The sequence below is a fragment of the Macaca nemestrina genome, chromosome 4 (assembly GCF_043159975.1).
Source record: "Macaca nemestrina isolate mMacNem1 chromosome 4, mMacNem.hap1, whole genome shotgun sequence".
NCBI lineage: Eukaryota > Metazoa > Chordata > Mammalia > Primates > Cercopithecidae > Macaca > Macaca nemestrina.
The window spans coordinates 25,187,272-25,202,441 of record NC_092128.1 but is presented as its reverse complement, the minus strand read 5'-3'; the positions used below and the strand labels follow the sequence as shown (position 1 = coordinate 25,202,441).

Here is a 15,170-nt window from a genome sequence, read left to right as displayed (position 1 = left end):
AGAGACAGGTATAAAGAAGTCAGAGAACATTGAGGGTACACCTGCAACAGAATCTCATATCTGAGGTGGTACCACGCTGTAAGATTGCACCTAGCAGTGCGAGTGTAAGATGGTAAAAGTTAAATTGTTGGATTAGTCCATAAATATTGCAGAAAAGATGCAAGGAAATAACAAAAGAGGGAATAGAAAATAGCAGTAAGAAAGTAATTTGAGAGATTGGAGGGAAGAAGTTTCTGTAATCCAATTTTTGTGTCTCTGACCATGGTTACTATGAGAAAACGTTTGCTTATAGTGAATTAAAAGAATTCTAGAATCTGTTTTCCTCCTGCCTCACCTAATTTCCCATGCAAGTGTGCCTTGAGCTCAAAACTTTAGAATAAGAGAGCAAATAAAGAGCTGTCTTATTTATTCCAGTTATTTTAAAAGAACCAGGGTAATATTGCTCCCTACAACAGTGTTCCCCAACCTTTTTGTCACCAGGGACTGGGGTGGGGTTTGGGGGGAGAAAAGGGGATGGGATGGTTTCGAGATGTAACTGTTCCACCTCAGATGATAAGACATTAGTTTCTCGTAAGGAGCATGTGATCTAGATCCCTCGCATGTGCAGTTCACAATAGAATTTGCACTCCTATGAGACTCTGATGCCTCCGCTGATCTGGCGGGAGGGGAGCTTAGGTAGTAATGCTCACTGGCCTGCTGCTTACCTCCTGCTGTGCCGCCCAGGTCTTAACAGGCCACGGACCAGGACCAGTCTGTGCCCCAGGGCTTAGGGACCCCTGCCCTACAACACGAAACTATGTTAACTTAAGTCAATCTGTCATGAATCAAGGTTTGTAGGCTTCAGCTTTTTGTTTTTGTTTTTGTATTGTAGAGAGGGTCAATCTATGTTGCCCAGGCCAGTCTTGAACTGCTGGCCTCAAGCAGTCCTCCTGCCTCAGCCTGCCAAAGTGCTGCAGTCATAGATGTGAGCCACTGCATCTGGCCCAGGCTCCACCTTCTTTTGTCTACAAACATTAATTCTCTGCTGGGTCAAGGAGGTATCATACATACATGCCATATATATTGTGTATTTGGAAGTGCAGAATGTCCCCCAGTACCAAAAGAGATTCCTGCCTATGATGAGGGCAATCTCCTGGAGTCTTGGTCAGTCTCAGAGACTCTGTCACTTCTGTCACCTAGTATTGCTGACGAGGATATTTAGATCATTAAAATTAGTTATAGTGACAAATGTTGAACAGAAAGAAAAGCTTTTTAATTAAATTGAACTTGAACATTTAAGATGAATTTACAGGTAACATTCTGGTAAGAGCAGTGTTAATAGCTAACCCCTGGGCCCTATTAAAAGACTTGAAGCCTGTCAGCTCTAGGTCACTAGTCAGAGCCCGCTGGAGATGGCAGCAATCAAAGGCTTTTTCTGCCTGACATCTGGGGCTCAGGGTTTCTTAATGATGGTAGATTGGCTGTGAAGAGAGGGGCGTCCATAATTCAAACAATACCCTCAACTAGAACTAATTGATAATTTAAACCAAGAAGTCAGAGTACAACCTTTTGTAACACTTCTGTCACCTTTCAGGTACTAGTTATGTTGTCACTTAATAGCATTGTTTAACATGGTTATCCCACTTTTTATTCAAAGATCCCACTGTTTCTTAAAAGATTCCCCCAAAACGTACCATACACTTTTATTTATCCTAAGGGATCAAATACAGTAAGAGGACCTAGTTAGTGTTTTCAACTGTCACAATTACTCAAGAACTAAGAAACTAAGAATGAAATCTAGAAATGCTGTTTCCCAGTAATGTGACTTATTAATGGGTATCACGGACTCCAACTTAGATAATGGATTATGTTCAAAAGAGAGATGAGTGTGATCTCTTTTTTGCAGCAAAGGTAGATGGAAATACTAACTGAATACCAGGCATCATGCTACAGTGTCTCTTTTCTATTGGCTGTGTTTAGGGGTATTGTCCAGTCAGAAGAAAAACTTGTTATCAGTGCATCCTGGGCAAAAGATGATGATATCAGCAGACTCTTGAAATCTCTACCAAACTGGATGAATATGGCTCAACCCAAACAGCTGAGGCCAAAAAGAGAGGAGGAAGAAGATTTCATAAGGTAAAGGGTCCATTTTCTAAGTTGTACTAAACATGGGGAGGAAGCACATCTGTTTAACCAATCTTTTCTTACATGAGATTTCGGCCAATTCTAAAAATCAAACAGCAATTACTTGAACTTAGTAAAATCTATTTTCCTCCTGCCTCACCTCATTTCCCATGCAAGTGTGCCTTGAGCTCAAAACTTCAGAAGGAAAAACATTAATGTGAGTCAAATTTGGAACATTGCTAAATTGGGTTAAAATATCTCTTAATTTATAGGTTCTTCTTTCCTCTTAGAGGAAAAATAGAATTCATTCATTCATTCATTCAGCAAAGCTGTTTATCGCCCCCATATGGGCCATACCCTTTCAAACATGAGAGTAAGATAAATTTGTGTCCATACAGAATATGTTATGATTGTTCTTAACATGTTCTTCAGTCCATAAAACTGTTTGTTGGGCTTTCTGGAAAACACAAATGTGCTTCCTGTGTGTGTGTTCACGTACTTTGTATCATCTGTGATTGTTTTCTGTGTTTTAACAAAAGTAGAGTCTTTCTTTTAACTTTGTCACTCAACATTTGCCTTTGTTCAATTTAAATTATTTACTTAGCCATGAAAATGTGGCCTCATTTGATGAAGCTACTCATTTCCATATGGCTGGCTTGCCACAGTGAAACATTTTCACCTCTGTCACTTTAGAGCTGTGTAAAGTAGAAAAACAATGGTGGTAATACTTTGTCACATCAAAGTTAGGTTTAATATTATTTTCTTTTGCCTAAGTGAATTGAATAAGTGGTAAAAATAAAATAAAAGCATTTTAAGGAAACAAAGACTAGAAGAGGAATAAAAGGAGTAATGGCCCATGTTTTAATTCATCACAGAACTGTGTTCTTGTCTTTCTCTCTCTCTCTCAAACTGTTTAACTGTAGACAAATCTTTACTGCTCACAAAGTTAACCTATAATCATACACTGTAGTGTCATATTTTTACCAACATTTTAATATGAAAATTTTCTATAGCGTCATGTTAAACTTTTTCAAAACCATGACACGCAAAAGTGCATGTGTAATTTAACCTAAATTCTTCCTGTTTATGTTTTTCTTCCTTATTTTTCACAGTATCTGAAAGAAACTTGTTAGCTAGTTAATTATATAAGAAAACTCTCTCTCTCACCACCTTCATTTTTTGAAGGAGCAATTTTAGGTTTACAGAAAAACTTGGACAAAAAGTACAGAGTTGCCATAGATCCCCTTACACCTCCACCAACCATTTCCTCTGTTTTTAACATCTTGCATTCATGTGGTATATTTGTTATAATTGATGAGCTAATACTGATACAATATTAATGACTAAAGTCTGTAGTTTACATTAAGGATCATTCTTCATATTCTAAATATATGTGTTTTGACACATGTATAAGGAATACATCCACCATTATAGTATTATGCAGAATAATAATTTTGCTGCCCTAAAAACTTCCTGTGTTCTCCTATTCATCCCTCCCTCCCTCGACACCCTGAACCCCTGGCAACCACTGATCTTTTTATTACCTCCATAGTTTCGTCTTTTGCAGAACGTTATACAGTTGAAATCATACAGCATGTTTCCTCTTGGGAATGACTCCTTTTGCTTAGCAATATGCATTTAAGTTTCCTCTATGTTTTTTTATGGTATTATTGCTCATTTCTTTTTAACTCTGAATTATGTTCCATTTCATAGATGTACTACTTTATTCACTCATCTATTGAAGGATATCTTAGTTGCTTTCAAGTTTTGGCAATTATGAACAAAGGTGCTGTAAATAATTTGTGTACTGGTTTGTGTGTGGATGCAAGTTTTTAACTCATTTGAGTAAATACCAAAGATTGTGATTGCTGGATCATAAGGGTAAAGTATGTTTAGTTGTATAAGAAACTGCCAAAATGTATTCCGAAGTGGTTGTATCATTTGACATTCCTAACAGCAAGGAACAAGAGCTCCTGTTTCTCCACATCCTTGTCAACATTTGATGCTGTCAGTGTTTTGGATTTTAGCCATTCTTATGAATGTCTAGTGATATCTCATTGTATTAATTAGCAATTTCCTAATGACATGATGTTGAACATCTTTTCATATGCTATTTGCTGTCTGTATATCTTTGGTGAAGTGTTTATTCAGATCTTTTGCCTACTTTTTAATTGGGTTATGGATATTCTTGTCCAGTTTTAAGAGTTATTTGTATATTTTGGGTAGCAGTCCTTTATCTGATAAGTATTTTGCAAAGATTTTCTCCCAGCCTGTGGTTTGCCTTTTCATTCTCTTCACGGTGTCTTTTGCAGAGGAGAACTTTTAATTAAGTCCTACATATTTTTTTGTGAATTGTGCTTTTCTGTTTTCTCTTGTTTTAATTATTTTATATGATCCCATTTTTCTTGTCTTTTACCATATTAGTTATACTTCTTTTTTTACTTCTTGCATTCGTAGTATACATTTATAACTAATCCAAGTCTGCTTTCAATAACACTGTACCACTATACACTACACTATACACTACAAGTAAGAATTAGAAAGGTTTATTTTTACCTTTGTTTATTCCTTCCCTAATGCTCCTCCTTTCTCAGTGTAGATCCAGGTTTCTGATCTGTATCAATTTTCTTCTCTCTGAAGAACTTTTGACATTTCTTGCAAGACAGATCTACTGGCAGCAAATTCCTTCAGTTCTTATTTGTCTGAGAAAGTGTTTATTTTTTCTTCACTGAAAGGATAATTTCACTGGGTACAGAAATCTAGACTGATGTATTAGTCAAGGTTTTGCAAAGAAACAGACCTAATAGGATGGAGGAATGGATAGACAGATAGATTGATTGACTGATTATAGGAATTAGCTCATTAAATTATGAGGCCAAGAAGTTCCACCATCCACCATTTGCAAGCTGGAGAACAAGGAAAGTCAGTGGTGTAATTTATTCCAAGTCCAAAGACCTGAGAACAGGGGTGGAGGGTGGGGCTAGTGTAAGTCATGGAGTCTGAAGGCCTGAGAACCAGGAGCTTCAGTGTATGAGGACAAGAGAAAATGGATGTCCTGCTCTAGCATGCAGAGAAGGACTTCACCCATCTCCACCTTTCTGTTCTATCCAGGCCCTCAGTGGATTGGATGATACCCATCCATGTTGGTGGGGGAGGATCTTCTTTACTAAGTCTACTGATTAAAATGCTAATCTCTTCTAGAAACACCCTCACAGACACACCAGAAATGTTATACCAGTTATCTGAGCATCTCTTAGCCCAGTCAAGTTGACATATAAAATTAAACATCACAATTGATTGTTGTTGTTGTTTTGTTTTAACAATTAAATATTTCATTCCACTCTCTTCTTGCCTGCATGATTTCTGAAGAGAAATCTGATATAATTCTTGCCCTTGTTCCTCTATAGGTTTTTTCTGCCTCTGGTTTCTTTAAAGATTTTCTTCGTCTTTGATTTTGTGTACTTTGAATATGATATGCCAAAGTGTAGAATTTATGGTGTATATCCTGCTTGGTGCTTTCTGAGCCTCCTGAATCTGTGGTTTGGTATCTTTAATTGATTTGGGGTAATTTTCAGTTACTCTTGCTTCAAATATTTCTTCTGTTCCTTTTTCTCTTTCTTCTCCTTCTGATATTCCCATTATGCATATGTTATACCTTTTTAAACTGTCTTATAGTTCTTGGATCACATGTTTTTTAACTGTCTCAGAGTTCTTAGATATTCTGTTGTTTTGTTCTTCTTTTCTCTTTCTGGCTCAGTTTTGAAGGTTTCTATTGACATTTCTTCAATGTCTCCAGTTCTTTCCTTGGCCATATCCAGTCTATTGCTGAGCCCATTGGAGGCATTCTTCATTTTTGTTACCCAGTGTTTTTTATTTCTAACATTTCCTCTTGATTCTTTCTTAGAGTTTTCATCTCTTCTTGCATTACCTGTAGTTTGCTTTTTATTGGATATCTATTTATTATATATACATACTTTTAATGAAGCATAATAAATATGTGAGAAGGTGCACATATCAAAGTCACAACTGTGCCAATTTTTACACTTTTCTCTTTCGTAACCAATCCTCAGATCAAGAAATAGCAGATTAGCAATAAGAAATAGAACATAGCAACAAAGGGCCTTCTTGTCCTCCTTCCTTCTAGTTACTGCCTGCCTCTTGAAAAGTTACCCTAGCTGACTCGTAACTACTAGACTAGTTTAATCTATTTTTGGACCTTATATAAATGGAATCATGCAATTATATACGTTTTTATTTTTATGACAGTCTTCTTATGTTGCACATTATGTGAGCAAGATTCATCCATATTGTTGTATATAGGTTCTCATTACTCCATAGTCTATATTGTATTTCATTATGTTACTGCAACAAAGTTTTTAAACAATTTATACGTGTGTGTGTCTATGTGTGTGTATGTATGTACATGTGATTGTGTATTCATACAGACATCATTCTGATGGGCACTTGGAACTATTTCAGATAGTGCTGTTGTGAATATCCTGGGGGTTTGTGATAACCATATATATGCATTTTGGTTGGGTATATCCTAGGAGTAGAATTTCTGGGTAATAGAGTATGCATATGTTGAGTTTTAGTATACACTGCCAAATAATTTTCCAAAGTGGTAGTAAGAGTTTATACTTTTTTTTTTCTTTGAGACAGAGTTTCGCCCTTCGCCTAGGCTGGAGTGCAGTGGTGCAATCTCAGCCCACTGCAACTGCCGCCTTCTGGTTTCAAGAGATTCTCCTGCCTCAGCCTCCCAAGTAGCTGGGATTACAGGCGCCCACCACAATGCCCAGCTGATTTTTGTGTTTTTAGTAGAGTCGGTTTCACCATATTGGCCAGGCTTATCTCGAACTCTTGACCTTGTGATCTGCCCACCTCGGCTTCCCTTATAGTGTTGTATGAGAGTTCTAGTTGCCCCATATCTCACCAGCACTTAATTTTTTATTTTAGCCAGCCCAGTAGGTTTATAAGGGTATCTCGTTGTCATTTAATATGCATTTATCTCTTGAACAATGAACTTGAATACTTTTTTATGTGCACTTACATATTTATTGGCCATTTGAATATCCTCTTTGGTAACATATTTGTTCAAATCTATTGCCCATTTTAATTAGCTTGCCTGTCTTTAGTGACTTTTAAGAGTTCTTTGCATATCTGGATGTAACATATTTGAGATAGATAGATAGATCGACCGACCAGCAGATCTTCTCCCACTGTACAGGTTGCCGTTTTTACTCTCTTAATGGTGTCTTTTACTAAACAGACTTTTTAAAGTTTTAATAAATTGAATTTGTTATTATTTATGGACAGGACATTTTGAATCTATTTAAGAAACCTGTGATATACCAAAGTCACAGAGATGTTTTCTTCTAAAACTTTTATTGTGCTGAACGTATTTTCCCCTGCATCTGATATAAATGATAAGCTCTTACATTTTTATTTCCTCTGCCTGTTCTCTTCCCTTCATTTGCATCATGTTGTCATGACTATAATGTAGAGAGTAACTTGAGGGGTTTTTTTCTATCAAGACAGGTAAAGAATGATTGAGAGATCGTTAGAGCCCTGAGTAGAAATAATTAAACTGACCTTAGGACAGAGGTCAAGCCACAAGGCTCCACTCTTTCACAGTATTGCCATAATATTTTCCCACTGCCAGATTTTGAAGACACCTGGGTGAACATGTCCCCACTCGTTCTCTGTAAGCATACTCACCTAACTACAGCTGTCAACCTTAATAGTTGCACTACAAGCAGTTTCTGGAAGAAAAAATATTTTTTCCCAACTTTGCAGATTATTTTAAATGACTAAATATCTTCTTCTTCTTGTCCCTCAGCCTATTTTTGTGTAACTCCTTAATTGTATTCGATGCTTAGCAGTGGGATTTTCCATCAGTCTTATTAGGTATCTTCAGTAGTTTAAATTGAAGGGAATGCTTTCTAGCCTCATTCCAGAAGAGAGAATACTGATCCAAAGAAATGAGCTTTTACCACCTCATGCTTCTGATTTAGAAAAGCTAGAATCAAGGTCCTGGCTTTCTTTATTCTCATTTTGCTCACTGAGTTATATCACTTTCCATCTTAAATTTGAAGGCAAAACAAATTAAATGTATATTTTTTAATGCGTGAAGTAAAATGTAATCTTAAGTGTATAACCAAATGTAATGTTATATCTCATTATATACCATCCCAGATCAAAATATACAATTTTTCTAGTATCCCCAAAAGTCTTGCTCTCAGAGTAACCACTAGTCTGACTTTCATCACCATAGTTTAGATTTACTTGTCTTTTAATTTTATATAAATTTAATCATAGCATCTGATTTATTTTGTTCAATATTATGCCTAAAGGATTTATCCACGTTTTTGCTTATAGACATGGCTTGAAAAACAAAACTATATTTGCCTTAACAAAAGAAAAGTAACTTTTAGGTCTATTTGTTATATGATTGACTCTTTCCTTTTAACCTGTTACATTCTCTATCCCAATTAGAAGTTTAAAGCAAAGGTAAGTAGAAGAGGACACTCTTCATTGGTATTCCAATGCGGTAGACTTGACAGAGTGCCTTGATTTAGCACTTTAGAGTACCATAGAATATGGCATGAGCCAAAAAGACTGAAAAGTCACAATTTCCCCCTGTAATTAGTTTTTAAAGCTCAGAGGGTTGCTTGGCACATAGATGAATATAGAATCCAGTGCCCTTTGCATTGAATAAAGGTTATGTTCCCTTCATTACTAAATGAGGCTCTTTTCTATTCTTGTTTTTTAACTAAAAAATAAAATGTATTATTTCCAGGCTTAACTTTGAATGGAGGGAGGAAAAATAGGTCAAGCAAGGGCTTTCATAGAAAAAAGGAAAATAGCAAATATCCTTTTATTCCCAAAGAAGCTGAAAGCAGGCTTTCTAGCCCATTGTCTTTGCACCTGCCATATATATGTATATATTTATCCTTTTGAGATCAATGAGTATCTGCTGGTAAAAGGCATTCCTGCTTTCTGGAGATGTAATTAACAGAAGGGATAAGGTGTTGGGGGAAGCAAAGGGGACAGGGAAGGAGCTAGGGAGGCCATGTGTATTAGAAAAACAGCAGCCGCCCCGTCCCCCCAAAATTGTTACCCCCATTTCATTCATACCCTGAATGAAAGAAGAAGAATCAGTTCTCTAGAGCCGGGTTTGAAAATCCTTAAGTGGATAGGTGTGATTGGCAGGACCTGGAGCAGAATTTTCAGGTGCTAAAGGTCAAGCAAGATATAAAACCTACAGATTAGTCTTAAAAGATGCACAATAAATAATTAAGATTGTGCATGTAATCCCAGCACTTTGGGAGGCTGAGGTGGGTGGATCACGAGGTCAGGAGTTCGAGACCAGCCTGACCAACATGGTGAAACCCCGTCTCTACTAAAATAGAAACAAAATTAGCCTGGAGTAGTGGCACATGCCTGTAGTCCCAGCTACTCAGGAGGCTGAGGCAAGAGAATTGCTTGAACTCAGGAGACGGAAGTTGCAGTGAGCTGAGATTGGGCCACTGCACTCCAGCCTATGTGACAGAGCGAGACTCCGTCTCAAAAAAAAAAAAAAAAAAAAAAAAGAATTAAGATTGTTCAGTCTATTCCAACAGTCACAGCAATAAGAGTTGTCAGTGCCTGGCACTGTACAGCAGCAGTACAAAGTTTCAGGAATTATTGTTCCTACTCAACATATGAGGAAATTGAGGTGCAGAAGAAGTAAATGACTTCCCCAAAAACACAGCCACTAAGTGACAGAGCTAGAATTTGACTCTAGGTAATCTGACTTCCAGAGCCACCACACTATGACTGACCAGCCTAAAAATGGATCAGGAATTTGCGGATTTTGACATTTGAATTATTCCTTCATTTTCATTGATCATCACAATCTTGACTGATATTTGATTCATTTTATGCTAATGTCAGAGACATTTATCATATAAGCATTTTGACTCTAGATTTTGTTTTCTATGGTATTCATTATATTATACCTAATGTATTATATTGTTACCGAATGTGTTACAATGTATTATATTGTTATAGGTTCTCTCCCTTCCAATAACAGGTTGTTAAACAGAACATCCAACTGTATTTGGAGGAAAAACAATACATTGAATCTAGGTGCTTTAAAACTGCTTGTCTTATTTTCCTCTGAGTTATATGTCTGACTAATCAATGCAAAGAAAAAATAATAATCATTGTTGAAAAGAAGATGGGGGAATGAAATATAAAAATGATATAAAATAAATTATATAGGTTTTGGATGGAGGGTGATGCAGTCCTGAATAGGGAAGAGAGACTAAAGGACATTTTGTAGCTATTTGTAGTTATTGAGTTATTCGGAAAACAACTTTTTTATTTTGTCTGGAGAATCAGATGAGTGGTATGTTTATTATGACTACCTTTTGGGGTTTTATGAAATTAGGAAGTCAACATGATTAACAGCAAAATATTCGTTTCCAGCAAGCAAGATGGTTGATCTTAAGTTATTATTTGACGTGAGTCATATGTTAAGTGTTCAGTGAAAAAGGAATAAAAGCAGAAAGCAGGTTTGCACTTTTACTTTTCTTCTGTGGAATCCTTTTAGTATAGGTCCTCATACCATAGGTCCTCAGTAAATGTTGAATGAATGAGAAGGATCAGCTAGTCCTCAAATGAAAGGAATAAAATGTAAAAACAAAAAAAATGAGGAGGCCTCAGGCTTCAGTGAACTCTCTAAAAGTTACATGCATAGTAAGAAATTCCCTTTGGAAAGTCACTGGCCTACATTCGGTCCTCAACAACATCATTAACTAGTTTGTTTTGTGTTTGTCCTTAGTAGTTCTTTATACCTCTTCAATTTTTTCATCCAATTCAGATTACACAATTCTAAGAGAAGCAGAAAGCAGGGCTAGGAATGTGTTTAGATGAGGAAATTATATGAATAAAGTAGAACACAAATGATTCTCAGAAAAGTTCCTGTTGGAAATTTGAAAGGTTCTCAACGTAATATAAGCCACAGCTGTTAAAAGGTTCCAGCTAACTATAACTACCAAAGAATCTTTAGATAAGTTTGAAGGAGTAAATGAAAGGAGTGCAGCAGGAAAAAAAAGACTTTAGCTGTCTTGAACAAAATGTTCATATTTATGTTCATAAATTGGAGACATTTATTTCATTATATCTGGATGCGTAATATAACTTTTAAAATATAATTATAAAAGGAAAGACAAATCAGAAAACATGAATATATTAAATAAGTGCAAGAGTAGAAAATGCTTTACTAAAATATTTTCTTTGCCGCAGTTAAATGAGGTGAAGGTCGTAGATGGATATAGGATGCTGCCAGGCAAGTCTGGATGAGAAGCTGACTTAAATCTCAAAACTAAACAAAAAAGACAGGTCATTAACTGGAGACTCAGCTGCAAACATATCAATTAATGTTCAAGATGATTGAATTAGGCATTCTGTTATTATATGAAAATGATACCATTCTTGTTAGCATAAGATTGGCAGTAAATGGAAAAAAACAAAATGTAAAATCTCCTCTACACATCACATTAATGCTAGTGTATTTGGACAATTATTTGAGAATTATAATTATCTGTTAGTATCATTAAAGTGTTACTAATTTATTTTCTACATTTCATTTTTTATTTAATTTCAGATATAATTATTTAATTTTTTTCCATTCAAGTGGACATTTAATTCCATTCCTCTTTCATTTGAGGCTTAATAAAAGAAAAAAAATGCAATTCTCCCAAGGTAGTCCCACTTAGCCCTTGAGAAAGACAGGCTGGCAGTGGTCACCTGTGCTGTTGTGGTGGTGGGCGCAGGATGCCTGTGATCAAGCCTTGGGTAGGTTGCAGGCAGAAGTGTTCCGAAGACAAGGGCAAGTGGTGAGACGGTCTAGAAGCACTACCAAAAGCCCGTGCCTGCTGTAGGCTTTGCCCCGCTCTGTCTCTGCTGATGCCTGTTCTCTGCTGCAAGCTGAAATTCCCTGCCCGGGGGTGAAGGACCATTTACCTCCTTACATCTGTCGTTCTCTCCTTGTTGAATTGTTTCCACTTCCTAGTCCACCATCCTCTTTCATACTCACCTTTGCCATCAAGATTCAGCTCTGGTATCAACTCCTCCAGCATCTCCTCCCAGAAACCCTCCTCCTGCTCCACAATCCACCCTGCTCCCCTCGCTCACAGTCTGTGGGTGAGTCAAACAAGTAAGCAGACTCTTAGTAGTGTGGTGAGTACTACTGCTGGAGGGAAAAATATGGATAAACCTACACAGAAGAGGCCAGAGAACTAAAAAGCATACTATAACTACATTAGAAAGACAAAGGGGATGGAATTGGAGCTCAGGGAAGGTGGTCCTCACCCATCCATCAAGCAAGAGGTCAGAACACAATGTCTAAAATTAACATCAACAAGTAGCCGTTTCAACAGATTCTTCAGAGAGATGGCGAAAGTCACTGAAAGAATTTTAGAAAGAGCAGTACCTTTTTTTTTTTTTTTTTTTTTTTTGAGAAAGCGTCTCCATCTGTCGCTTAGGCTGGAGTGCATTGGCGCGATCTTGGCTCCCTGCAACCTTCGCCTCCTGGGTTCAAGCGATTCTTCTGCCTCAGTCTCCCAAGTCACTGGGACTACAGGCACTCACCACCATGCCCGGCTAAGTTTTGTATTTTTAGTAGTGATGGGGTTTCACCATATTGACCAGGCTGATCTTGAACTCCTGACCTCGTGATCCATCCGCCTTGGCCTGCCAACATGCTGGGATTGTAGGTGTGAGCCACCACGCCTGGTTACAGTAGTACCTTTTTAAACAGTTATATGTGGTTGTTTCTGGGGCACAAGACTGAGACTGGGGAGTGGTAGGACAGTGGGGTCACTACTGATTCATGTAGGTTATTTAACCATGGGTAATTATTCCTTTGGTTTAGAATTGTTATTTGCTTTAAAAATAATTCTCCACATATCCTCAAACCCTGTGACTGCTCTGATAGTTCCCTGCTGCTCCCAAATACGTTGTTGTTCTAACACTTCTATCCCAGAGAAAAAAATGGATCATCTTAAGCCATTTTCACTTTTTTGCCAATTTTACACAAAGCATTTACTCTTCTGTATAGTATCTGTTTTTTTTTTTTCTTTCCAACTTTTATTTTAGATTCAGGGATATGTATGCAGGTTTGTTACATGGGTAAATTGCGTGTCATGGGGATTTAGTGTACAGAATATTTTATCACCCAGTTAAGAAATATAGTACCCTATGGGTAGTGTTTTGATTCTAACCCTCCTTCTACCCTTCACCTTCAAGTAGGCACATGTCTACTGCTCCCTTCTTTGTATCAGTGTGTATCTCATTTTGCCCCTGCCAAGGTTCACATCTCTCTCTTCCTTCCTCCTAAAACCCCCTTCCCTACTCATTCCTCATCCCTTCTCTTCTCTGTTCCAAGAGAAAAGAAACCTTACCTGATACTTCGTTTCTTTTGCCTGAGGTCAATTGTTTAATATCTCTGCTCTGAACAGATATCAGTTCTTCAAGAGGAAATCATGTGGCAATTTGACAGATAACCAAGACAGTCAATAAGCTGGTATCCTCAGGGGAAGGAGTTCAATGCTGTGTAAAGTATGGCTTTTAAACCCATACTCATTCTCAGTAGTGGAAAAACCAGAGTATTATGTGTTCAACTTATAATAAGTGATTATTGGTTATTTTGCTCCTATCACCTGGTAATCTATTTTGAAGTTCAGGAATTCTTTGTGGAAAGTTATTGTTATAATTATGCACTGTATAATGCATATTATACAGTGACTCCTGGCAGAAAAACTGCATACCTACAGAAGTCCTAGCACCTAAAGAAAAAACATGAACCTAATTGTTTATACCTAGTGTTGCTTGACAATTTCTATGAAGCAAAGCTAGTGGCCAAGCTTATTTGAGTGTCTTAGCTAAAGAAAGATGCATTCTTTTTCCAAGCTCGTAGAGCATTTCCATGCAATTGTGTTCCAAGTCTACATATCATAACTCTGAAGCTGGTGCTGTCAGCATCAAAGTACTACATGCTGCTTTACAGTTAGCTTTTTGCTTAGTTTCTAGTATCAGTTTTCACGGAATTTTTTCACTGTCTTTACCCACTGATACATCAGTGTACTCTTCTGCTTGGTACCAAAAACGGGGATACAAAACGTGGAGAAACGCTGAGACTGAGCCTGGGGTTCCTGACCCCCTGTGCCGCTAACTCCCCGTGTGTCCCTTCCTCCTCTGCACCTCCAGCTCTTCCTCTGTAAACGACAACCTGTGAGTCTCCAACTTACTGGCTGTGTTTTTTTAAGTGATGTTTGTGTGTGTGTGTGTATGTGTTTATGTGTATTTATTTGTTTTAACTAGCTTATTAGGTCATATTTAACATCCCGTAAAGCTATGTTTTTAAGTCAGATATTTATGCTTCAGAGTAAGTTGGAACCCCTTGTGTAGTCACCTAATGTATTTCTACCCATTTTGTGGAACTTTGAATATAATCGTACTATTTTTAGTTACTACTTTGGGTTCTAGTTTACATTTATGGGTCTTTTTTTTTTCAAACGTTCGTCATTTATTTGATGTCTCAGAAACAGAACCTCCGATTGTAAAGCTGTTTTAAAAGAAAATTGTGTCAATTTTTTGATAATTACTATTTTCCAATGAGGTTTCCAGAAAAACAGTATCATACAACCAAAAGCTGCCTGTAATTACTTTTGAAGGATCCAGTTCTTAGATAAACTCAGGATTCAACACTGATATCAAAGATGTAAGGTTAATGACCAGAGTGCCTAGCCAGTTTTATTGTTCTAGAATTTAAGTGTTTAATGACAGGCATCAAATGAGTCACACAGGAGTGGCTCAATAAATAAATACTTGTTGAATGAATGTATGTCTGTATTCATGTGCTACTTGATATATAAGTAATGGATTCAAATAAGAGAAAGGATAGTATAGGAGGAATCTCAGAATATGGAGTACAGAGACTTAATTGTTTGCCCAAATTCTGAGCTGTAGTTTTATATTGGCAATTGAAAATTACTCAGAAATAAAAAAGTTATCTATTT

General features: G+C 37.0%; 1 protein-coding gene across 2 annotated transcripts in view; it reads left to right on the top strand.

The window, feature by feature from the left end:
• Positions 1–15,170, top strand: part of LOC105471359 (exocyst complex component 4) — an 822,236-nt gene that overhangs the window by 671,027 nt on the left and 136,039 nt on the right. For both annotated transcript variants that reach the window (XM_011723811.2, XM_011723812.2), the window contains exon 13: positions 1,960–2,115. In XM_011723811.2, the coding sequence (XP_011722113.2) occupies positions 1,960–2,115 (156 nt within the window). The remainder of the gene's footprint in view (positions 1–1,959; positions 2,116–15,170) is intronic.